Source organism: Buteo buteo, chromosome 1 (assembly GCF_964188355.1).
Source record: "Buteo buteo chromosome 1, bButBut1.hap1.1, whole genome shotgun sequence".
NCBI lineage: Eukaryota > Metazoa > Chordata > Aves > Accipitriformes > Accipitridae > Buteo > Buteo buteo.
In genome coordinates this window covers 83,096,868-83,121,371 of record NC_134171.1, presented here as the reverse complement: position 1 = coordinate 83,121,371, position 24,504 = coordinate 83,096,868, and the positions used below count along the sequence as shown (strand labels likewise).

The following is a 24,504-nucleotide window of genomic DNA, read 5'->3' as shown; positions in this document are numbered from 1 at the left end:
GTTTGAATGTTAGATTGGAACTATGCCTGTGAGATGTCTCTGATTTCCCTGGGGTGCGCATGCTGAGGTATAATAGCGATAATTTTAATGTTGGTGTTCAATCCTTTGTCATTTATAGCAAATGGGGTGGAAAATTTAATTGCTGGAGGCTATTCAATCCGGGAGGCAGATAGGTACAAGCGCACAAAAGAAAAAGATTTGAGGAAAGGAAGCTAAGAGAAGAAGAGTCATGAAAAGCTGAAATGATTTTGATTCTAAAAGTGAAGATGTTTGTGTGTTGACACTGAGTGTGATTGCATGTAGGGTACTGTGTGTTGCAGCAGAAGATGGTGTTTCCTCCTGAATAATTTTCTAAAATTTTTGTTCTTGCCAATGGGAGATGTAAGTTGAACTGAGTGAAATGTCAATGTTATTGCAGGAACCGCAGCCAACTTCTGCTTATTATGCAGAATACTTTCGATCTACAGAAATGTGGATGTTGGCAGAATTAGCCAGTTGGATAAGATTTACCATTTTTTTGTTGCAAAAAAATAATGCTTCGTTCTGCAGGAGGAAGTGAGTGGAGAGTTCTTGGACTCTGTATAAAGGACAAAAATTACATATATTTATCAGGAAGTTTCTTGATAGCTATCTTGTTTTTTACTTTTTTATTTTTTTGCGGACTTCTAAGAAAATGAGGCCTGTTTCTCAGATTTTAGCCTCTGTATAGTCTGAACTTAGACCTTTTTAGTTCATACAGTCACTTTTCTAGAAATGAGGTGGTGGAAATGGAGCACAAGTCCTCTACTGGGAAGTTACCATCCTTGAAGGTTTTCATCATGATATTCTTAGGTGAAAATCCCTTGTTCAGTAAGTCAGCTGCATATGTTGCAGGCTTTTATTCAGCGCAACTGTATTTATCTCCTCTGCAGAGGATTTTCCATATTGTGTTATGGCTGAGGTGCTTTGGCAGTGTTGTAGTCTGTCTGCATCTTACAGCACGGGGCTGCTACAGTTTTGAGGTTTTTTTAACAGTAATTTTCTAATGCTTTGAATTGGACCTGCAACTTCACAGTCCACAACGCAGCTGACTGTGGCTAGAGTTGCAAAAGTGTTTGTATCATGTGTCAGTGATAGCCACGGAAGTGTGGAGGTGGTTGTGTAAAAATAAAATCAGTGATGCAAACTGATTGTTGAAGTATATAAATAGGTATTACAGTAGTGAAAAGGTGAAATTTGAAATCAGAACCAAGCCAGATATTAAGTACTATGTGTTTCTGCAATACTGCCTGTTTGTAGGTACTAGAATTACACTTGAGACTAATTCAGGGTATCCAGCTGTGGGTTCCCGAAGGTATGTATTTAAATAAGATGTTCTGAATTCTAAATGGAGACAAACACAGAGGGGAGAAAAAGGCTGCTTTTGTTCCAAGTGTGAAGTGTCTGTGGCTGTTCCCTTCTGTAGAAAACCAGATATGAAAGCTGCGTGCTTTTACTCGGTCCTGTAAATATGAAAATACCCTTTGATGCAGGATTGCTGTGCCAACAGTTTGGGATAAATCAAAATATAGTACTTAGCATTTGTGTACTTCCTTGAATATTTCTTTTTCATACTTACAAGACTGACTTGCCTGGGATTGGCGGAGGATCTGGTTGGCAAAGTCTGTTTTTCAAATGCTATTGTTGGACCAGCTTAGCGTTAGCACTGAGTATGCCTCCAGACAATGCCGTGGCTATGGTTTAAACTGTTTCCTGGGAATGGGAAGTGGCAAAAACTGGGAAGGAATAATGTGGACAATAGTAAAATAATACTGCATTTGGTTTCATGAGCATGTGATTGTGAGAATTAAAATATCTTTTTCCAGTTAGAGGTTGCCTTTTTGTTATGTGGTTTAATGATCAGTAAGACAAATGAGGTAAGGTGGTTTAATTTTTTACTTGATATATTTTCAGATGCAGATTGAATTTGTTTATTTCAAATATTCCTTTCCTGTTTGTCTGCAGATGATACATTACAATCAATTGGTGTTTCCAGTTGCTCCAGAGTACAAACGGTCACATCAACAGAGCAACTTTGGGGGCTTTTCCTCTAAAAGCACAGGTCTTTGCAGATGGCCTTTGTGCTAGGATTTTGTCATTTCTATTAGACTTTCTGGCATCTTCCAGTATTTAGTTTCTCATGTTTGGGCTTAATCTATTTTAGGTTTTCCCAAGGGACTCAAAAGACTGCTTGAAGATGAAACCATTAAAAAAGTTGGCGTAGGAATTGAGGGAGATCAATGGAAGCTGATGAGTGACTTTGAAATCAGACTGAAGAGCTTTGTGGAGCTGGCTGACATTGCTAATGAGAAAGTAAAGCTTAAAACCTTTTTGGTGTGGGAGGGTATCTGGTTATTGTGCTATACAAAAGGAGGCTTCCTTGTCTTCATAGGAGTTCAATTGTGATTGCAAATGTATTCAGTAGAATAAAGCAGTTATGTATTTAACTTATTTAAAAAAAAAAGTTTAAACAGAACTCTCAAGCAAGTCTGCACAACTAAGTACTGTCTTTCAGTGAGCCTGTTCTTAATGAACATTTGTCCCCTTTCACGTCTGTTCACCTTTTGCATTTACACGTATGGCTTTTTAATTCAGCTGCAGATAGATTTTCTTTACTTCTTAGTGATGGAAATTGCCAGATAGTGTCAAGTCAGGGTCCTAATGGTGATGGTGTATGTGTCCCAGCAACGGCTGAACCCTTAAAATAAGATGCAAGAAATGCTGTGGAGGCAGTGAAGGACTGATGCCTGTTTGAAGAGAGGTAGCCCTCCTGCCAGGGCTTGCTTGGTGCTGGAAGGAAGCATCAATGTCTTCTGTGAAGTTCTCCATGCAGAGGTGTTTGCCACATGATCTGGAGCAGTAGAAATACCTTTGTTTCCATGGCTGTCAAGTCAGAGTCACCTCTGTTCTCACGTGGGTGCAGTTTCCAGCACTTGATGACCCATTGTTTAGAAGTAATGTCGCACTTGGCACACCCTGAATTTCGGTGTAGTTGGATTTTGGTTAGGTATTATTTGTAGTAGGGAGATCTGTGCCTTCTTATTAGGAAAGAGAGCAAAAGGTTCGCTACCTTCCAAGTCATCCTGCCATTCTTATTTCTAGCATGTCCCTTAAAGCTTTTCTGTCATCTCGTATATGTATCCTTACCTGTACGCGGTCTCTCTGTGGACTTCTCTTTCCTTCTGTGCTTTTATTTTTTGTTTGTTTGGTAGGACAATAGCAACAATTGGGAGTTTCCTGGTGGAGGACAGAGATTTATGCCTGCAAATAATACTACTTATACCTGTCTCTGTTCTGTGCTTTATGTACCCTGTGTAATTAAATCACAGTGGGGGAGAGGGGAACATGATGTATCATCAGTGTTTGGGGCAGTGTTCTCCATGTGAGCCACCTTGATGTTTCAATTCCTAGTGGCTTGGAAGTTGTACCAATTAAACTGTTTTGCTCAAGCAATAGAAGGAGCTGTTTCTTTTCAAGCTTGGAGTTTCCTCAGTTCATGCGCCCACCCCCACCCCCCTTTTTTTGTCCCAGCATCCGACTCCAGAATAATTTGTAATGAAGATGAGCAATGTGATCTCTGATAGCAGCTTTAAAGTCTTCTGCCAAAGAGAAAACAAACCAAAAATAAACTTGAAAGTGAAGCTTGAGAGAACAAAGAATAGGGTTATACATAATGGCACACTGTGAGGGGGAGGGCTGGGGGAACCTAAAATGAGCAGTGGGTAGGGTTTTTTATACCAGATTTAAGGGGATGAGCTGATAATGCTGCACTGCTGCTGTTAGGCTCAACAGTTCTGAATGTTTTGCAAGTGCTTGCAAGTTGGAATAGCAGAAGACTGTGCCTGTAGGTCCTGGATCCTTGGGGTCTGAAGGGAAGTTTCCCAAACAAGGCAAGAGCATGTAGCAACTGTGATTGACAAGTGTGATTACAAGAGCAATTGAAAATAGGAGTGTGGTGGGGTGACTTCTAGAGACTTCTGATGAACTGCTTCCCGGCACACTGAATAGTGGTTAGTGTGGTCTATAACTGTGCTCTTTTGCTTGCACTTGGGTTCAGACTTGCAAAAGATGATAAAACACTCACAGGCAGACTTCAATATTTCTGTGTTTATATTAAAAAAATTCCTAGTGTTTGATACTGATTTTCTCTAATTAGAAAGGTAAAAACAGAAAAATCATGGAGAGAGGGGTTGCTGCTTAAGTCTATGGCTCTTATTTTATCAACCTGGAGACTACATTGTACAGCTGTTTCCTATTTTTGGTAGTGTGACAGTACCACCTCACATTGTGTGGACTTAGCTGACCCTAATGCCATGCTTCCAGCCTGACAATGTAGGTATGCCCTCTAACAATACAGTTTCAGGGCAGGGAAGTACAGCTTTCGAATGGCCAAACTACCTTTTAATATGATGAGAGCAGAATTAGGCCTGGAGAACAGTTACTGCTTTGAGGAACTAGTTTGTTCTGACTAACCCAGAGCTCTTGGTTTCTAATGAAGGGTTAAGTACACTTTGCCACTTCTAGGAATACATTCTGCCAGGTCTAATTGCTTTCCCCTTTAAACAAGACCTCTGGTTTTTGTTCTTTCCCCAGCTGAAGTGTAAGGAGATATGGAGTCTCAATGGTCTGGTAAAACACCTTTTCGGCAAGCAGCTTTTGAAGGATAAGTCTGTCCGCTGTAGTAACTGGGAGGAGTTTCCACTCAATGAGGAGCAGAAATTGTACGCAGCCACAGATGCCTATGTATGTACAAGAAGAGATTGCTATTCCACCTGTATCAATAAATTTGTTCTCTACTGTGCTGATAGCTACTGTTTTTAATGCCTTTCTGCTACAGAACTTAATGAATGTAGGAAGACCCTGAGGATATGGGATGCTTAAAGGTGGAAATGCCACCAAGTAGGGTGCTGTTCAATTCCTTGTCTGTTTTAAGTTTTCTAAACCTCAGTGCTCATGCAGAGCTTCATAATATCTCTGTTGAATATGGTACTGCTTGTACCTGACTTTCATACTGAGATCACTTGAAGAGGATATTGTGGTGAACATTTTGCATAGAAAATTGAATGTAGAGGGAAGAAAGAAACCCCATGCCACAGCAGCTTTGAGCCTCCCATGAGATCCTTACCTCTTAATGTTTCATGGTGTTGCAAGATTTGCCTTTTTATTGAAGTCTGTTCACAAAACAGAGCTCCTGGAAGTTCTGCTGTGCTCTGAAAGTGCCAAGTAACACAGGCACCAGCAAGTATGCCTGAGGAATGTCTGTCCATTTGGAGTCACTTCAAGTTGTCACCTCAGGGAAGTGAGTTTTAATGCAGCAGTTGGGTGAATTTTATATCTGACTGTGTGGAGTAAGTCGAAATTCTTGCAGCGTGATTATCCCACATAGGTGTAATATGGCTGATGTGTATTTAAGTACAATAATCGCTTATGGAAGTGAAGAGTGGGAAATTATTTTTTTGGTTCCCTTGTCTGCAGGTGTTCACTTTAGTGTGTTAGCACTTTTGGATGTGTTTTTTACTGGGATTTTTGGTCATCGTTCTTGAGCTGCTTATGAAATAAAATCCTCTTAAGTATAATACATGAGAAAATTAATAAGCAACTTTGAAGAAATACAACCTTCTCCAGTGGCTAACAGAGCAGAAGCACAGTATGGGTTACCAGGAAGAGTAATTTAATTGCATGTGAATTTTTGTAGCTCTGAAGAAGTCTCTGCTTTTCACTGTTTTGAAAAGAGCGTAGTTTTCCCACAGTTCTGTGAAGGGATTTACCATTATGCTGCTGGGTGCTGCCTGCTTCCTGGGAGAAAATTGTTCTTTATGGCAGCAAAATAAAACCCCCTCAGGTTTTTATTTCTGTGATGAGGTTAGATACAGGAAGGGAGGTAGAACAGTGGTCTCTGTTTTCTTTTCTGACTCAAGAAACGTTGCATATTTTTCTAGTTCAGTTACGTGTTAAACTGTGGAGGGTTTAGCACCTGTGAAGACCCAGGACAGTAAGGAAAGGAGCTCTGTTTTTGGTGCCTGGTGCAGCTGCAGGCACCAGCTCTTTCCAGGCAATGCCTCTTTCTTGCTATGCTCTGTTCACCTGGCCTGCCTTTTGGAGCCTCACAGGAAAACATGAGGGAGTAACATGTTTCTTTCTCTTTCCTCCTTAAGATGCTTTGGTTAACATGTGCAGGCTAATTAGCACATTCCTAGCTTTAGGCTGCATTTTCCTGTTAGAACTTATTATTCATATCAAGGGAAATATTAAGCACACAGAATCTATCTTAGTAGGTTCATAGCTATTCTCTTGGAGCACTGCATAAAATCTGAATGAGGTGAAGCAGATGGTGAGACTGGGAGCGGAGTACTTGGAGCTTTCTTTTTGCAGCTAACTTTATAAGGTAACCATGCTGGCATCTATATAAGAGTATCCACTACAATGTGGACCCCAAGTCAGGACTTTGCCTTTTGTGAAGCATTCTGTAAAACCTAACTTGGTTGTGATGAGCAATGCAGTAAGGCAGACCATCGACCGTTGTATGGCATGCGCCAACAACTCAGAATCTGATTTTCGCAATGTATTCATGCTGTGTTTTGTTGAATTAATTCTTGGGTTGTTTTTTTTTTTTAGTCTCTAAAGGTGTTGTTTCTCTGCAGAGTACTGAGTACCAATTTCTTTCCCTTTCTTTTGCAGGCTGGCTTCATCATTTATCAAAAACTGAAAAATATGAATAACGGTGACCGGAAATTATTTCGTGTAAGAAGAGGTAAATTATACATTCGGGCGTAAAGAATTCATTCAACGTACGATAGAATATTCTATTTCCCAACAGGTTTTTTCATAGTATCTCTGTGTCAGGATTGTCTGGCTTCTGGGTGATTAGATATCGCTTCCGGAGAGCGCAGACGGTAAAGGCTCTTAGATGACCTGTGTTGTCATGCTGTGTAACTATTTTCCATAGTGATGTAGGCATGCAATCTTGGTATGTTGTTTGTTTCTGCTGTATACAGAGATGGTAAAAATTCCTGCTGTCATTTTAGTTTGTTTATGGAAGCACTTCAGTGAGTTAATTTCAATTCTGCTGACGCAGGGACAAAAATCTAGTTTAAGAAGAAATAAGACAACAAAAAAAATAGATGTTACGAAGTAATGCGTTTCTTGAGGTGTATAAATAGGACTCAACTTTTTTTTAGAGCAGCTTAGCATTATTTACTTGATTAGAAAAGTGATTCTAAAATCTTGGGTTTTGTTCACTTCCATGTTTCATAAGGAAAGTTAAGTACTGCACGTAGCTTATGGTTGGAAAAGAGGAAGGTTTTTTTGCTTTTGTACTGGCTGAATTTTACTTTTCTAGCAAAGACAGAAGTGGCAGTACTATCCCCTTAATATGTGGTGCAATTTTTCAGCTTTGGTTTAGGCAGCATATCTGCGTTAACAGCTCTTTTCTGCAAGCTGGAGGGCGTACTGGAGAAGGATGACTTTGTAATGGTCCTGTTCTGTGTTCTTTTTCCCCGAGCATGTGTAATGGGCCACTGGAAGAGATACAGTGCTGAAGTACATGAAAGCTTAGCCTGATTCCATGTACTTGGGTTTTTGGGTTTTTTTAAGCACTGGAAAAGGCTGTCTTATCAGCTGTATATCTTGTAGAAATACAGTTACTTGGATGGAATTTATTTGCATATAGAAGTTAGACCTCAGTTAATGTGAAATAACTGTGATGGCACTTCTTATAGATGACATGTCAGAGGTTGTGAAGGAGCGCTTGACTTCACTGGCTGAAGAGATAGCGGACCTGGCTTCTCACATCCCTGACTCTTCTGAACAACTTGCAAATTTGCAGAGGTTAGATTTTTGCCAGCCTGTCTCTACTTTACCCCCAAGATCGGTGTTTTGCTCTTGATCCACAAGGTCCCATGCAAAAAAATCTGTGTGTTAACAGCTGTCTCTGTTACCTGTGAGTCCTTTTCCAAGAAAAGAGAGCACAGTATGCTTGATGGGGAAATACAGGAACTTAAGTTTTCACTGGTCTAATTGCACTGGGTTTGACAGTGAACTCTGCTGAATCTTTTTCTTCTTGCCAAAATGCACAGCAATACCTTCTTTTATAAATATTCGGGACTGTTGCATGACTACTAGAAGTCTGGAGACTTGATACCAGCATGGGGGCAATAGCATAAACAGTGTTTTTGGAGAGTCTTTATAGTTTTTCTTCAGTGTAAAGAAGTTTAATTTTCTTCTCACAGAAGTGGAATGCCAGTTGCACGTGAGTGATCAGCCTTTATATGTGAAGTTTTGAACAAACTCTCTCTGGAAAAACAGACTACTTTAGAATCCTTAGTTTTACTTGTGGCTAAGATGTAGTAGTAACTGCCTTTATCATTTTGGTTTGACTTGTTTTACCTTCTAGGGCTGCAGAAATACTAGCTGACATATCAGAGAATGTAAAAGCCTTAAGAAGCACGCTGTTTTGTTCAGCTTCCCCTCCTGTACTGGAGAGGAGCTGTGGTGCAACTCCAACAAATCTTGAAGCAGAGTCAGCAAACGTTGAAGCACAACAAGTTGAAATGCCTGAATTTGCTAAACAACTTGAAGGCGACTTCAACATCTGCTCTGATGCTACACTAGCTGGCTTCTGGGAGGGAGATACTAATGAAGAAGATGCAGGGAGAGGTAACACTGTTGTGGAAGATGGGGCTGCAGCAGCCAGCTCTAAGGACAAAGCAGATGGAGATGACTTCATGTCACTGGATATTACTGAGCAAGAACTTCAAATCTTGGAATGTCAGGCTGCAAAAGAATTGGTCGACGAAGTTACACCTGAGGTAATAAGAAAAGCCCTCATTAATCATGGACACGCAGCAGAGGAAATGATCTCATCCTTAATTTTTCCCAAGAATTTAAAAAATCCTGTTCCTGAGAGAATATGAAGGTGGGCTGGAAGAGGGGCTCAGAGTCTGGAGGGTATTTGTGGAGATAGTCAAGCCCTGAGATGCTCTTCAGTCATGTGATTGGAAGGATTAGTACTGAATACAGAAGCTCTAGATAGTCTGATTAGTTTTCCTTTTTCAGTTGCTAATATGTTATGAAAGAACTTCTTGCAGTATGGGGACAGATTCTGTACCTCAGCATCTCTTACTTGGTCATGAATAAAAAGCAGTTCTTTTTCTAAGGGATCTGTAAATAGCAGTCCTTCTAGTGACTGCTGAATGTGGATTGATGCCTCTTAAATCAGGTTATAATTTCCTTATATTCTGAGTGTTTGACACATCTGGTGATATTACTGGTTTTGTCTCTTACTACAGGGCCTTGTTATGTTCCAATATTTCTTTCAGATTTTTTTTTTAATGGGCAGGCTTCAGAGCTGAATGTTGAGGTTAGTTATTTTTGGTAAAAAGTAAAGGCATACAGAGAAATTATTTATAGTATGTACAGAAGGTTGAAAAGTTGTGGGTAAAATAGAAATAACTTTGCTGATAAGAAGAAATTTTTTTTTTTTTTTCCTTAGGAGGCATGCTCCACAGACAACGAACAAAATATTTCCTGTGTCATTGAAAGTGATGAAGAACTGGAAATGGAGATGCTTAAAGTGAGTGCCTCGGGGTTTTGTTTTTTAACTTTTTTCTGTAATGATGATGCTCTTGGGTCACAGTAGAGTGTCATGTGGTTGAGGGGAAGGAATATGAAGCAAAACAGTGTTGCTTAGAGAAGGTGGACAGAAGACAGATGAATGTGTGGATACCTAAAGAATTCAGTTTACTGGTGTTAGACTTCAATATCGCTTGCATCTTGCCACATCTTTACTATACCAGCTTGGACTTGATCTACTCACTTAGTGCATTTGTGTAGATTATCATTCATCTGCTCCAAGCGTCATGCCTTCAAACTCTTGTCCAGGGGGTTGAGCTGACAGGGCAGTTTGTGTGCTGCAGGTGCTGCTAACCTGGGCTGTAGGTGAAACGGCTCTGTAGCCGTATTTTGCAGACCTCTTTTAAAGTGTTTCTGCTGGTTTAACTTTAATTTCCTGAAATGAAGATTTAGACGTTGGGTCTTATTTTTCTTTACCCTGGCTTTTTTCCTGATCCCCCAGAGAGTGCTGTATGTATTTCAAGTCAAATGACTGAACGCTTCCACCAGAGCAGTCACAAGTGTTCCTGTGCTTGTACAGATGTGAAGGTTAAGTGTGTTGGTTTCAGCTAAGTAGGAAGCAAGACTTAAAGGTCTGGGGAAAAAAGTTGAATTTTCTTCTAGGAAGGGACCGGGTGTCTTCTGGATTGTTCTCAGGGCTGCATGTCAATCTCCTATAAATGCAGTTCTGGTCAAAAAAGCTAACTTGAGTAGAAGGGGTTCAGTTAGTGTTCCTCCAAGTACTGTGTTTCGGAAACAATGAGTGTAGCATGACATTGGGATCCCATCGTTTCTGTTTCTGGTTTTTTGTGACTCGTCTCCTAAGTCACTTCTTGGTGAAACTTGTGCCTTCATCTAGTTGAAAGTCAAAAAAAAAACCCAAACCAAACAAAAAAAAAAAACCACCAAACCCCTGACTGTTGGTTTTATAAAATAACAGATTTTAATGTCTTAAAAATTTCAAAGACCTTTTTGCAGAGAAGAAACAAAAGCCATTGTTTTGGTACCCAGGAAATGGGTCTTGGAATGTGAATGCTACTCACAGTCGTTTGACCACTGTGCTTTTCTTTGTGCTGTGTGCCAATAGGTCTGAGTTTCATGCCATAAGTAGATAAAAACTCATGTGTCCCTTTATCGTATTACCTCAGACATGCATTGTATCTACCCTTTCATGCTCCAAAATAGCTTTTTCTCCTGATTTCTCAGTCTTTAGAAGACGTAGATGATTGCAAAGGAGTTTTAACTGAAGGAGAGTCCAATAAAGCTAGAAAAACTCCTGACACAGAGTTGAACGTTGCACCAGGTGGTGAAGAAGATGAAGGCATTGAGGAAGAAGAGGAGGAATGTTTGGGTATGTTTTGAATTATAGTGCATGATTAATTAAAAAAAAAAAACAACCCACTGTCTGTAGAAGCAGATGTGGAAGCACAGCGATATTTTGTGCTTGGTTTTTTAAAGCAGAAAGCTAAAGCTCATCTGGGTTTCGAACGGAGTACTTGTCTGTGTGTCAAGATGAAAATTTAAAGGTGTCCTTGCCAAAACATGGTTGACTTCTGCCACGATCAGTAGACATTATGTATGCTTAATGGGAGTAAAACTGTTCTGGGGGTGTGGAGGTCATGCAGAACTGAGGGTCCCTATTCAGAACACAGCAGAGGGGAAGAGGGTACCTCCGGTACGTGCTTTTGTTCTGTTGTCCCACTACTGCTGCTTTGTGGTAGAATTCTTAGGAAATTATGGCTTGGGGGTGATCTTGACCTAATGCTTTGGTGGTGGCCCTGTGGAGATGAATGAGGAAAAGAGGCTGAAATGTGAGGTGAAATACACCTTGGCTTGTTTGGAAGGTGTGAAAGCTTTCTTCCCCGATTGTGTAAGTTAAGACTGTGGACCTTGTCAGTGAAAATAACGACATCAGGCAGGAGAAGAGCCACTTGCTCCTTCCAAGCAGAACGCGGGCTGCTAGATGGGGACGGATGAGTTGATTGTTTCTTTGTTCAGTTCATCTCTGAACAATAGCCAGACAGGCTGTTACAGGGAATGTGTGCTGGCCCAACAGACAAAAACTAGGTGGAGATGTCATGCTTTCTACTGCTGAATGTTAATTGTAAATTTCAACAGAGATCTTGAATACATTTCTGTAGTGGTTACAGCAAGATCAGGGTTCTCTTGTGTGTCATTTTTGGACCATGACTTTGTTAGCAACTTGCAGTGTTGGGTCTTGATTTGTGTAACTTCAGTAGGGTCTTTCAAGGCATGCCTAGTAATACATCTGTAGTACATCATCTGAACATGTTCCAAATAATGCAGCTGTGCGTTACAATACCTCTTGCCTTATTATCTCATTAATCAAGCCATATGTTCTCCTTCTCATGCAGCGTCTCTGAGGAGCCTGTTTGCTTTTTTGATCTCTTATTCTAGCCAAAAAATATCTCTAGAGTTTGATATGTCTCTTATCACTGGAGTTACCCAAATCCTGGGCCCTGGGCATCACTAACCATGAGCAGACTGTTGTCTGTCAAGACAGTGCTTTGTCTTTTTAAAATTTACTCACAGATGATTTTTTTTTTCTCCTCTGTCCCACTAAAGATCCATTGCTGCCAGTACCCAGTGAAAGCCACATCACATGTCTGAAGACTTATTTTGGGCATTCTTCTTTTAAACCGTAAGTGTATTTACTGTTAAAATGTACACTCTAGGGTTCATTTTCTTTCCCTTCTTTCAACTCATATGATTTTTTTTTTTTATTACTACTTATTTTAAAAACCACTAACAAATAGGACCTGTGCTAAATCCCTAGGAAAAGAAAAGCAGCCTTTGCCACAACAAGATGTCAAAATAAATCTTATGGAGTATTAACTACAATACTCTGCTCTCACAGTAGAGGATGAGCTTCTTGGCTCTTCTGACGGCATACCTCCTGTGATCAGAGCTTTATTGTATCAGGTCTAGTTCAGGTGTTTTAAACAGCAAGCAACAAACTGCACAAATGTTATTCTCTGTATGATAAACTTCCTTAGTCTGGTTATCCTTTGTTATGTGGCTCTAATTAAGGAGGGACAGGCCTCTATCTAGTGTAGTGTAATCTCAATGGAGTATCTGGTTATGTACTCGAGCATTGGTGTTACAGTTCTTAAGTTCGATGGGAGTGGGATGAAATCTTCTTGGATGACTGGTGGTGGAATGCTTTCTGTGCAAGACACAGCCTAAGAGCAACACTTGGAGTGAAACTGTTTTACCCAGTTAAAATATTTGGTAAACTTTTGGAAATGGGGGCGTGGGGATTTTTTTTAAATGACCGCAGTTATGTACACTTGCGAGACCACAAAAGGATGAAAATTGATTGGTAAAATCAAGGTCCTGTTCAGAATCTCTTGTGTTGAAGATAACTAGTTTTCACAGTGTTTCTGGATCAGTTATTCATGTATGTGAACACGGTTTGTTTTGTTATCTCCTGTGAATGACTGTATCAAATGTTGCTTGCCTTAGTTAGAGATCCCCACTATAACACTGGTGGGACTACCTGCAGTAGTTGGAGTGTTTGAGTGGTTGCACTGTGCAAAGACAACACTCTATAAGGCAGCCAGAAGTGTTTCTTTAACCTCAAGTTCAACTGAATATGCACTTTCACAGAATTTACATGTTATGTGTGGTGGCAAAAGTAAGATATTCCCCATTGTTTAATTTAAAGGGTCCAGTGGAAAGTGATCAATTCTGTTTTAGAAGACAGGAGAGATAATCTTGTTGTCATGGCAACTGGTAAGTTACCTTTACATCCTAAGAAGTGGTGAAAAATCTTTACCTTTTTGGGGAGAGTGGGGCTCAAACTCAGAGATGGTCCTTGTGGCTCATCTGAACAGGGTGCCCTGATTGAGACTGTGTAAGTCTGAGCCAGCTATGCCGGCTACTTGTTTTTCTGTTCTGGCCTTTGTCACTGACCTTGCTATAGGGAGAGGCATCGAATGGATGCTGACCATATTTATCTTGCATATTTGTTCCTCTATAGCAGAACAAATATCATCCTTTGGCGGGGGAGGAGGGGAGCTCAACAAGGTGTTAGAATTGTCTTATGTAGCTGTATGTTATAGCTGCATAGAAAGCATGGTGTTTGAGTTCTGCCTTTCTTCTTTAAGGCTATGGAAAAAGCTTGTGCTACCAGTTTCCTCCTGTTTACACTGGATGTACAGGAATTGTCATCTGTCCTCTTATCTCCTTGATGGAAGACCAGGTGCTGCAGCTGACGTAAGTAATGCAGTAGTAACAAGCTGCTGCTGTATCGCCTGTGGAAACCCACGGATTCTGCTTGTGGCATTTCTTGGTGTTTAAGGTTGCAGCTTTGTGCAGCAAGCTGTTTGTGTGTCAGCTGTAAAGCATATGTTTCTCAAGGAACACATGGAAACTGTGTAAATAGTCTAAGATCACTGGATTTGCCAGTTACGTGAACTGTAGGCTGAATTAGCAAAGGATCTATGCTGGTGGGTGGTTCCTGAAGGTGGATCCTTCTCAAGTATTTCTGGATTCACAGGCCCTTTTTTGTGCAGACCGAACTGATAAGCTTCACAAGCTATTTCAGTCTGTGAGAGTTATGTCAAAATTTGGTAGGCCTTCCTTTGGGTCTGAGAAGTAACATCTGAACAACGTAGAGCTGGAAGCTGTAGGCCATTCGGATCAAAGTTATGACACAGACTTTTAAGACAGACAGTGTAGTAGGTCTCCTAACACCTGGTCTCTTCACTTAAAAGGTCTGATGGGGGAACTAGTGGGTGACAGCAAATTGCTCTTACCTGAGCAGTTAGAGGTGTTGTCAAGATAAATCTCTTTGATTTTAATACCTGACAATGCTTTCTCTACGTGTACTTGCTTTCTGTTATAACAGCTATTCACTTCTGACGTTTTTTCCTTTAAGCTGTGGGGATCGTGCTGAGTTGTCTAGTTCGTTCCTGCCTTGTCCAACTTAGAAAGAACAGGTCTTTTGTGAAAGAGAGGATATGAAGTTTTTTGAAGTAAGAAATATCAATTATCTGTGGTATTTTCTGCTGCACATCATGACTGTGTGCAGATGAGTGGCCGGAGAGCCTAAGATGGCTCTATAGCAAGCTTCGAGACTGAGTATTAATCAGCAGGGTGTCTGTATGTATTCAGTAGCTTCTTTGGCTTTTATACTGTTTTCTTCAGTGGAAAGGGTTTTTTCACTACCTTCTCAGTGGGTCATTCATTTTGAAGCCTGAGGAGACTGAACTTCTACAACCTAATGCAATTCAGTAATTTGTCTATCAGTCTGGGTGCAGTTCTGCCAAGGACTGAAACACAGAGGAATGAGTGGGGAGAAGCTATCGAAACAAAAGACTAATAACTTGGTGATTTGCTGCGTTTTAAGAGGACAGGGGTTGTGGGGTCTTGAAAGAGGTCAAATATGAAGCGTCTGTGCTGGTAAGCGTAACTATTGTATCCGTCATTAAAAAGCGGCCACCTGATTGAAAATTAGCAGATGCAGCACCGGTAGCTCACAAAAGATTGAAAGGAGAGGCAAAAAATTGCAAGCTAGTGTGGCTTATATCCAAATGTGGTGAACTGCATAAAATAATAGCTAAAGAAAATAAACTTACCATATTTTCTTCTTTTCAATGTTTTATTAGTAAACTTAGTTCTCGTGCAAGGAAAATAGTCTTTATTTCTCCGATTCGTTATTGCGCTAATCAAGTGTGTGTGGTGTGGGGGTCATATGGAGGGAAAGCGGAAGAGCATTTGGGTGGCAGGAATAGCCACTGATCCCTCTTGCTTTTTCAAAAGATTTTTCCCACAAAGATCCTTGGAAGAATGTAGTCTCTGGCCGCGCAGCTTGAACTTCCTTTATGAAGAGCTGGCATAGGCTGAAAGCTAAGGCAGAAAGCATTGAGAGTAAATCTGTTCATGACTGTGCTTTTTATTTCTGCAGAATGTCAGAGATTCCAGCTTGCTTGCTTGGTTCAGCTCAGTCAAAAGACGTCAAAGGATGTATCAAAGCGTAAGTCTTAGCTAAGCTTTCTGGGACTGCAGGTTCTGAGAGTTACGTTTGAAAGGTGGGATCTCTCCCTGATCTGTCATCGCTGAAACTCTTGATTCTGGTTCAGACCTGGAACCTGGCAGTCAGTGGTATTGCTTGCATTCACCCAGGCTGAGCCTGTGGGACGCTATAGCCACCCTCTTGTGCCCTCTGGCTGGGGAGATGGGGCTTGCTGTCTCAGCGTTATGTTGTGATTTATACAGGATTTTACACAGGTATTAGACCTATATTTGACTTAGACCAAGTCATCACAACAGTCTCTTCTTGTTTTAAAGGCTAGTAAATCTCTCTGCTGTTTTACCTTTTCCTGTAACGCTGTGTACTACCTTGCTTTCCTACTGTTCTGGAATGCTTTCTACGGTCTTCACTTCCTTCCTCTTGTTCCCTATCCAGAAGTCTGTACTTGTTCTCGTTTACATCTTCTAGACAATCATGGGGTTTTTTTTCACTTGGTTGAGTTGTCTAAGGTTTTTCCTTCTGTGACAGTGTATTTTCTTGATGTTTTCAGGGGTCAGTACAGAGTCATATATATGACTCCAGAGTTTTGTTCGGGGAACTTGGAGTTACTTCAGGATCTTGACCGAACTATTGGTAAGTTGAGGCTAAGGTTGTGGATGAGTTGGCAGGCAGCTAAAATTCATCATTACATTTAAACTTACTTTAATGCTTCAACATTTTTCACCAGTTTCTTACCACTAGTGAGCTCAGAGGCTAGTGTAGTGACTCCCAATAAATGGTGGCAGAAGATTCTGTTATTGATGAAAAAAGGTCATACATGAGTAGTGTCTTTAGCATGGTCTTGACATGGGAATGTTAGACAGGTTCCTGGGAACAGAGGTGCTAAAACACTTATCTTCAAATCACAGGAAATGCAGTGTTTATCACTAAATATTTTAGCCCTTGAAGTATTCAAATTTCTCTGATATTTCTCAGAAAGTAACAAGGAAATTGTGTTTTGAAACACTGTAGTGCATCTTTAAAATTCTCTTTTCATCAAAGATGATGCAGCTGATGCATCTCTCATCGTAGGGTAAATTCAAGGTACATATACTCCAAGAATTTATTTATATTTTTTTTTACTAAGGAATTGAGTTTCTAGTGCTATAGGCAGGGAGGACTATCTAGGGAGAAGAGGAGCCATCTGAATTTCTGGAGTCCCGAAAAGCTGTGTGCTTGGCCTCTCTCATGCTAGGGTGCTTTGAACATGCAGATTAGAATGTGATAGCTGTGCTCAAGTTGAAGGGTTTTTCTGATTTGGAAAACATAAGATTATTTTCCAGGGGTATCTTTAACCCCTCTCCCCTCGTATTGTTTTGGACTTCCACTTCTCTTCAGTGCAGACCTGAGACACTCAGGCTTTGTTTTACAATCCAGAAAATAAAACTAATGACATCTGTAATCCGCATTGTGACTATTATTAGGAAAGTCTGGGAAGCAGGGGGTGGAAATAGGTGCTGTCAGCGGTAGCTCAAGATTTTGACCCATTGTGATGGATGTTGGAGATATGGAGCTTGGAGAAGGAAGCAGAGACGGTGGTGGGAGAGTCTGTAAAAGCTCTTAGGCCTTTTTACAAAAGAGGCCATTACAAAAATGGGCTTGGGGAGTTGACACAGCAGAAGGCATTCTAGAAACAAAAATTTAAGGATACTGCTGGTGCCTTCTCAGGAAAGCTTGAAATTGAGCACAATGGGGTGTTTGTATTTTGTCACTTTTTGTTGGTTTGTCTTGTTAATGTGTCCATGCTGTGGTTTTGTGTCCATCAGGTATTACTCTCATAGCTGTTGATGAAGCTCACTGCATTTCCGAGTGGGGCCATGACTTCAGAAATTCCTTTAGAAGTTTAGGCTCATTAAAGAAGGCTCTGCCATTGGTGAGGTTTTGACATATTTGATATCCAATGTAAGAGAAGGATACTATCTCATTTTATATGATAGTTTGAAATATCAGTCTTTTAATGTTGCTCTTTGGGTGTAGTTACCATGCTGTTTCGGAGTTTATGACTGAGCTTTGTGGGTTTTTTCCAAATGCTTAAATGGAGGATATTCTGAACCTGGACTACCAGAAACTCCTGACAATTAAATTACTTTGGATCCTTATGCTGTAGAAGACAATGTCTGTAAGCTTCTGGTTTAATATTGAGGGATTTTTATTTTTTTTTCTTTAACTGGCTGGCTGAGTGGCTCGCAAGAGCGAGCAGCTGTGTTTTCTAGACATTCCTCAAGCATTTATTGCATAAGCTTAAAAACTTAGACCTGAACTTTATATGCTGCTCTTGGAAGTTTTGTCCTATGTTCCCTAAATTTAGCCAACCACATCAGAGAATTACTGTAGACTCGTTGAAGGTCTAACTAAATAAAGCACACATTGAGAATAAAACCCTGTATTTCAGCAGTGCTCTGTCCCTGTCTACTCTCCTGAACAGTGTAGAGCAAAACTCTAGGAAGCTAAATATTAACTGTATTTTTCAAATACCTGAGCTGATCCAGTCATCATAAGCAGGTTAAAGTGCCTGTTTCCATGCTATTTCACTTTTGACTCATGATTTTTTTTGTTAAAAAAATATCAGTGAGAGCTCTTTAGACTTTTTCTTTTACTTCTCGTTGCAGGTTCCCATTGTTGCTTTAACCGCAACTGCAAGTCCATCGATTAGAGAAGACATAGTGAGTTGTCTGAACCTGAAAAATCCCCAGGTCACGTGTACTAGTTTTGACAGACCTAACCTGTACTTGGAAGTTGGATTACAAAGTGGAAATATCCTTAGGGATTTGAAGCAGTTCCTTACTAGAAAACAAAGGTAAGGATTTAAGCCTGGTTTTGTTGATCCCTCAGACTTTGGTATTTTGGAGTTTTGGTAGTGTGTACGAAGAATTGTTAGCAGTCTTAAACTCATTTGGTGAGGAGGAGCCTGGGCTTTCTCCATAGTTTGGCTCTGATGTCATGCTAGTCACTTGTGTCGTGTCCCATGTTGTTGTGCCCACCCCTCTCATCCAATTTAAAAAAAAAAAAAGAAAAAGGGCTTTTGAGGCAAGGAGCGATGCACTCTTGCTCTTTATGAATTCTCTTTCTTTGCATGTTGCTAACTTAAGGATCTTTGGGATCATTTGATCCTCAGAGGACCTGCTGACACCGTAGCAATTTGCATGGTGATGATGGATTGGCTTGTGGGTAACTTTCCAAACAGTACTGTACAAAATGTGTGTGAGTCCATTGTAAAGCTGTGGTAAGATTATTTTTTTGATAAAGCTAATTTGAGTAGAATTGCAGTCCTTTTCTGTTAGCAGACCCAGTGGTGTAGCCATTTTGGCCCTGTTCTCCTTGTTGCAAGCCACAATGTATACCCTTACAGCAATATAAATGAATTCGTCATCACTCATTTGTACCTTGTTACGTAAATGTAGACCTTTTCAAAAGTGACAGCTGTAAAAGCATATTTCCTGATGACTTGAAGGAAATTGGGAGGCCTTATCTTGCTGCTTCTACTGAGACCAAAATCTTCTGTGTTTTGCAAAATAAATTTAAGAGCACCAAATAACTTACAAGCCCATTTTTCCGAAGGGCAGACAATTTGTGTACGAGCAGACTAGTTAAAATCTGTTTTCATTTCTAAATCCCCAAGAAGGTGAACTGCTGGAAAAGCTACGTTGCCTTTTCAACTATGTTCAGTCGGACTTTTTGCAGAAGGGTGGCTTCTTCAGTTCTGTGTCTTTATGTGTTGCTATTATTTATAGCAGTCCTGTGTATGAGTTTGAAGGCCCCACTATCATCTACTGTCCTTCAAGAAAGGCCACTGAACAGATTGTGTTTGAATTGATGAAACTCAATGTGGCCTGTCGTGCATACCATGCTGGTATGGGAATCAAACAAAGGAGAGAGACCCATCACCAGTTCATGAGGGATGAAATTCAGGTATGTAGGAAACTAAGTCCACTTGGTCCTATTTATAATTGTAGAGTGTCTGGTAGAGGAGAGAATTTGGAAATATCAGCATGTGTTTCCCATTTACCCTGTCTTCAGTTCTGGGCAAAGAAACTCCTTGTCTATGACAGTAATAGGGTTCCTGGCTTATGCTTCAAATTCCTAAGGAAGTCTCTTAAAAATGCATAGCATCTGAGGAAAATAGCGGTAGCTGGAACAATATCATCACGAGTTCTGTGAGCTGCTTTCTTCCTCCTGTAGCTAAGCAGGCAAGGAGTTATCCTGGGACTTCTTGTGTTCCTCTTCACGATAGATTTTGTGCCTTTTGTTTGAGAATAGCTGCTTGAAAACACTCTAGCGCTTGCCATAACACTTCATCACTCCTACCTTTATAATCCGATGCTCATGCTCTGACCAAAATCAGACTTAACAACAGTACTGTGGAAGTAGAGCGTGAGTTTGAAGCCATTGTAATTCAGGCTGAATTTTGAGTCTGTAGCAAAAAGTTGTCACCAAGTGTGTGAGCATTAATCCAGGCATATTCTTGATGTTCATTTCAAAACATTCAGCATGTGGCTTCTGTTTTGTAGTGTGTTGTGGCTACAGTGGCATTCGGAATGGGCATCAATAAAGCAGATATCCGGATGGTTATTCATTACGGTGCCCCTAAGGAAATGGAATCCTATTATCAAGAAATTGGGAGAGCTGGTCGTGATGGGCTTCCTGCTTCTTGTCACATCCTGTGGACTGCGGCAGACTTGTCTCTTAACAGGTAAATGACTGAAGACAACTGCTTTGACAGGGATAGCTAAAACATACCAAACGAAAGGAGGAGCAGCATGGGTTTGATTGAAAATGCGATTAATATTTCAGAATGGTTCCAAGTCATTTGCTGCATACACATAGTACTAAGTGTGCTATACTTTTTCTGGAAGATAATCCACAAGTGCACTAATGTTAATGAGTTTGTCCTTGTTCCAGTACGGCTTTCTGAAAATGCTTTGCAAGGCAGGCAGTGATAAAACCTGGTCACTTGCCTTGTAAATCACCTGACCTGTTTTTAGACCCATCTGACCTGGTTTTATTCCCATCATCACCCCTTAAGACTGCTGATGCTGTAGAATTACTTTTCTCTCTCCAGTATCTACGTGTCTAAGTGGAGAAATACATATTTTTTTTCTTTTGGGAGGGGGAGTCGTGGTTGTAGATATCTCCTGTTAACTTTGTATGTAGCTGGTATAGGACCACAAAAATGTCTCAACTCAGTCATTTGAACTTGTGTCAGCAGACTGCCAGACTCTGAAACCATATACTTCCCTGCTCTGTTTTCCAGGCAGGCAGAAACTTGCTTTGTTCGTCTTTGAGCTGGAATGGTGTAGCTGTGTTAATGTGGTGCCCAACACCTGCAGTATTGGCTTGTTTGGGATGCCGTGTGGCACAGGGAGTGTGGTGCAGATGGTAGCTCAGGTTTGGCTCATGCAGCAGCTCAGGGCATGGGCAGAGCGAGTGTTCCATACACCCATCAAGTACTCCCACGCTATTTTCTCAGTTGGATGCTTCCAGTGATTACTATAGAGGATATTAAATTAGGCAACAGGTCGATGTGTCCTAACATGCCACCTCTGAGTTTCTTGAAAGAAGAGTGATGATATCCTAGCATATTTTGTGATCTGGCAGTGGCATTGATGAGAACTTGCCGGAGTTTGTAAAACTAGAGAGTGAGAGAAATTGCCCTCTTTAAATGCCCTCTGTCCTTTCCTCCCTCCTCTGTGCCTTCTGGCATGGATTTCTGAGGCTTAGTAGCATGTGGGGTTGGAAGAAACTCTCTGTCTCTGCTGCTGCTCTGTTTAGAATAATTGTCATATTGGGAGGAATATGAACAAGGTGTTCTTGGGAGTATGCCCCATGCTATAAGGATCAAGATTGTGGAGAAACAGGCAGGGAGTTTGGATCTGGTTTTAGTAGGATATTTGTTTTCTTGCTCTTTCTGGTGAATTTGATTGAGAGTTATCTGACGTATTTCATTTTTGGTGTGAGACAGGGGAATATTAGTCAGTATTTAAGGCTCTTCGTTTTTCCTTTTGACTGACAGACATCTTCTAAGTGAGATACGCAATGAAAGGTTCCGGTTGTACAAACTGAAGATGCTAGCAAAAATAGAGAAGTACCTTATGTCAAACAGCTGCAGGAGGAAGTGAGTACTGGAATCTATTTAATGCTTTATGTCATTTCAGTCAGCTTTGATAAGAGCCATTGCGACTTGGTCACAACTGGAGGCTGTAACCAGAAAGCACCTTATACTCACCATGTGTTCTGCAAACATGTTTTATATAAAGAAGCAGCATCGAAAAATACAGCCTTCAGCATATTTACACATATACATAAAGTGTTTCCTTATTTACTTTAAAAAAAACCAAAAAAACAAAAAAACATCCCAACGTTTTCTTCAGAGAAATCAAGGCCAAATAATTGGCTCCCCAGTGAATTAATTAATGATGCTGATTTCAGCTCTGTTTTCTGCAATAAATTTAATGTGTAAAATCTTGGTCTTACATTTAATTCTCTACATTCTCTTGGGTAGAATCATCCTGTCTCATTTTGAAGACAGACAACTCCGAAAGGTTTCCTCTGGCATCATGGGCACAGATGAATGCTGTGATAATTGCAGGTCCAGGTAAGCTTTCTTCCCTGAAGACTGGTACAAGAGCTAATGTGTTCTCAGGCTGACTTAGAAGGCAAATTATCTAAAAGAATTGACTTTTTATGCCTCTGATCTTGCAGATGTTTAGCCTAAAGTTTGTCGTTGAACAACTGTTTCTAACCTTCCCCTAAATAGCTGAGCAAGCCATGAGGCAGCTTATAAGCTCTAAGTTAGGCTGTGGGAAAGCCTGTAAAAAAATACAGTCATGGTTCCTAAAAGTAAGTCCTGATTGGTAATTAATCCCAAAAGAAAACACTTGCAGGTGGAGTGCAATACCATGTGTCTGAGGTTAAATTGCCTGAGTGTTAAGGGAGCTGTTCTCCTGTTACAGTGTGTGCTGACGTACGTTCTTTCCAGCATTGCTAATAATCTCACAAATGTGCTGAAGGGAAGCCAGGGGGTTGGTAGTCACACAGGTATGAGCAGAAACACTTTCCTCAGTTACTCCTGTGTGCATGTGCACGTTTTCCCTGAAGTTATAACAAAGGATTCCTTGTTCTCGCTGCTAGCCTGATGCTTCCTAATCAGAGACAAGATGTTATGCTGTGTTGCTTTCTCGAAAAATGTTATCAATTTGGCTACATTTCCTGTATGCTCAAGAATTAAGAAACCTTTGCCTGGCCTTTACTAAAAATAACCAAGAAGAGAATTTGAGAGGTCATGATTTCTATGTTTGTAGTCATGTTGCTATGCCAGTCAAGAGCCACACAGTGAATTTGTGTTGCAGAACTAAAATCACTTGATGTAGATCATTGTCCTTTTTCTCCTCCTTGGAAGTGATTTGTGCCAATAATTTTTCGATGGGTTCTTCCAGTCAGTAATAAATATATTACCAAACCCTAGAAAATCTTTACTGGGGTTGCTCTTTCCTTCTGTTTTTTTCCTTTTTGTGTTTTTTAAAAAAAAAGACGACAACCAAAAAAACAGACAAAAACTTTGCTATTAGGTGCAATTAAAGAAATGTCTTGTATGCCTAAACCAGTCCAAATATTCAAATACTAAACTCAGAAGATTGCTGGGACAATGTTGTTCTGTCACAGCAAGTGTCATGAAAAACTGCTTATTGTTGGGTTGGGCGGCTGTCTTAAATTAACCAGAAGGGGTTTTGACTTTTGCTTGGTCTCGTGCTTTCAGTCCTAGTCCTTTATGCTTAAACATGTTTAATTGTTTATATTAATGTAACTTGAAGTGTGTATTTTATTTCATTATCACTTGATAGACAGTATTTGAAAGAAGGGGAGGGGACTTGATTTGTATGTGTGTTAAACTTGTTTTCTTTGTGCATTTCAGAGCCTCTTGTTTTGCAGTCCCCAGTGACTCAGAAGGTGGTTTACAGGACTTTGGGAAGCAAGCATATCAGCTGCTGTCTGCAGTGAGTGCTCTGGAAGAGAAGTTTGGAACTAGACTTCCCATTCTGTTTCTCCGAGGGTCTGTAAGTGACAGTAAAAATGCTTGTATGTGTTCTGAGAGTGGAGGGACTGTTACAGTGTCTCTCTGTTGATATACCAAAGAATGCATTGATATACTTGCATAAAAATGTCTGTGTATACACACAGACATATATATATATTTAATACGTTTTTCTTGGAGAGCTGGATCTGTAAATAGAGCTAGTTTAGACTTTCTGAAGCTGCTCAGCGGTATTTCCCATGCAGCAAACTAGATTGTTGTCTTTAAAGGCAACAGCCATAAAAATAGCAGAACTCTGTAGCATGTTGTACTTAATTTCGTGCACATACAGCAAAGGAACAGTTTCTGCCTCCAAGCTCTTGCCATCTTAGTTCTGTTTTTCTTGACAGTGCAATGTTCAGCCCTTCATGGCCCAAGAGTTTGGCTGAGAAATAGTACCTGTTCTGTGCCTTGTGTGGAGCTGTCCTGTATTTTGTGGGTTGTTTTGAGTTGGTTGTTGACAATTGTCTGTTAAACACGTGAATGCCAGCCCAAGTATTGGCAGAGGTTCTAAAGCTCTTCCTGTAAGGCTTGAGCTTTTGTTTTCCTCATGGTGAGTTTGACATTTTCATAAAGACAGTTAAGTGTGTTTTTGTGAAGATGCATGATTCCCATTATCCTGGAAGGAATAGCCTTTTCAAAATGAAGAATAAACACATCTTTGTTTGGTGATCAGTTGGTTTATTGTTTGAAGCAAATGATGGCTTGCATTCTAGCTTTGTGCTGCTGGCTGACTTGGGGTAGCGAGCTGGGAAGTAAGACACTAAAATGA

General features: G+C 40.5%; 1 protein-coding gene across 1 annotated transcript in view; it reads left to right on the top strand.

Moving 5' to 3' along the window:
- WRN (WRN RecQ like helicase) overlaps positions 1-24,504 on the top strand; it is a 38,483-nt gene that overhangs the window by 6,191 nt on the left and 7,788 nt on the right. Inside the window, exons 6-24 of the mRNA XM_075038482.1 lie at positions 2,183-2,331; positions 4,612-4,761; positions 6,697-6,769; positions 7,737-7,845; positions 8,411-8,825; positions 9,509-9,589; positions 10,834-10,978; positions 12,214-12,289; positions 13,316-13,383; positions 13,758-13,866; positions 15,560-15,628; positions 16,176-16,258; positions 17,431-17,537; positions 18,274-18,461; positions 19,396-19,573; positions 20,173-20,354; positions 21,675-21,776; positions 22,164-22,256; positions 23,574-23,715. Coding sequence (XP_074894583.1) covers positions 2,183-2,331; positions 4,612-4,761; positions 6,697-6,769; positions 7,737-7,845; positions 8,411-8,825; positions 9,509-9,589; positions 10,834-10,978; positions 12,214-12,289; positions 13,316-13,383; positions 13,758-13,866; positions 15,560-15,628; positions 16,176-16,258; positions 17,431-17,537; positions 18,274-18,461; positions 19,396-19,573; positions 20,173-20,354; positions 21,675-21,776; positions 22,164-22,256; positions 23,574-23,715 — 2,519 coding nt within the window. The remainder of the gene's footprint in view (positions 1-2,182; positions 2,332-4,611; positions 4,762-6,696; positions 6,770-7,736; positions 7,846-8,410; positions 8,826-9,508; positions 9,590-10,833; positions 10,979-12,213; positions 12,290-13,315; positions 13,384-13,757; positions 13,867-15,559; positions 15,629-16,175; positions 16,259-17,430; positions 17,538-18,273; positions 18,462-19,395; positions 19,574-20,172; positions 20,355-21,674; positions 21,777-22,163; positions 22,257-23,573; positions 23,716-24,504) is intronic.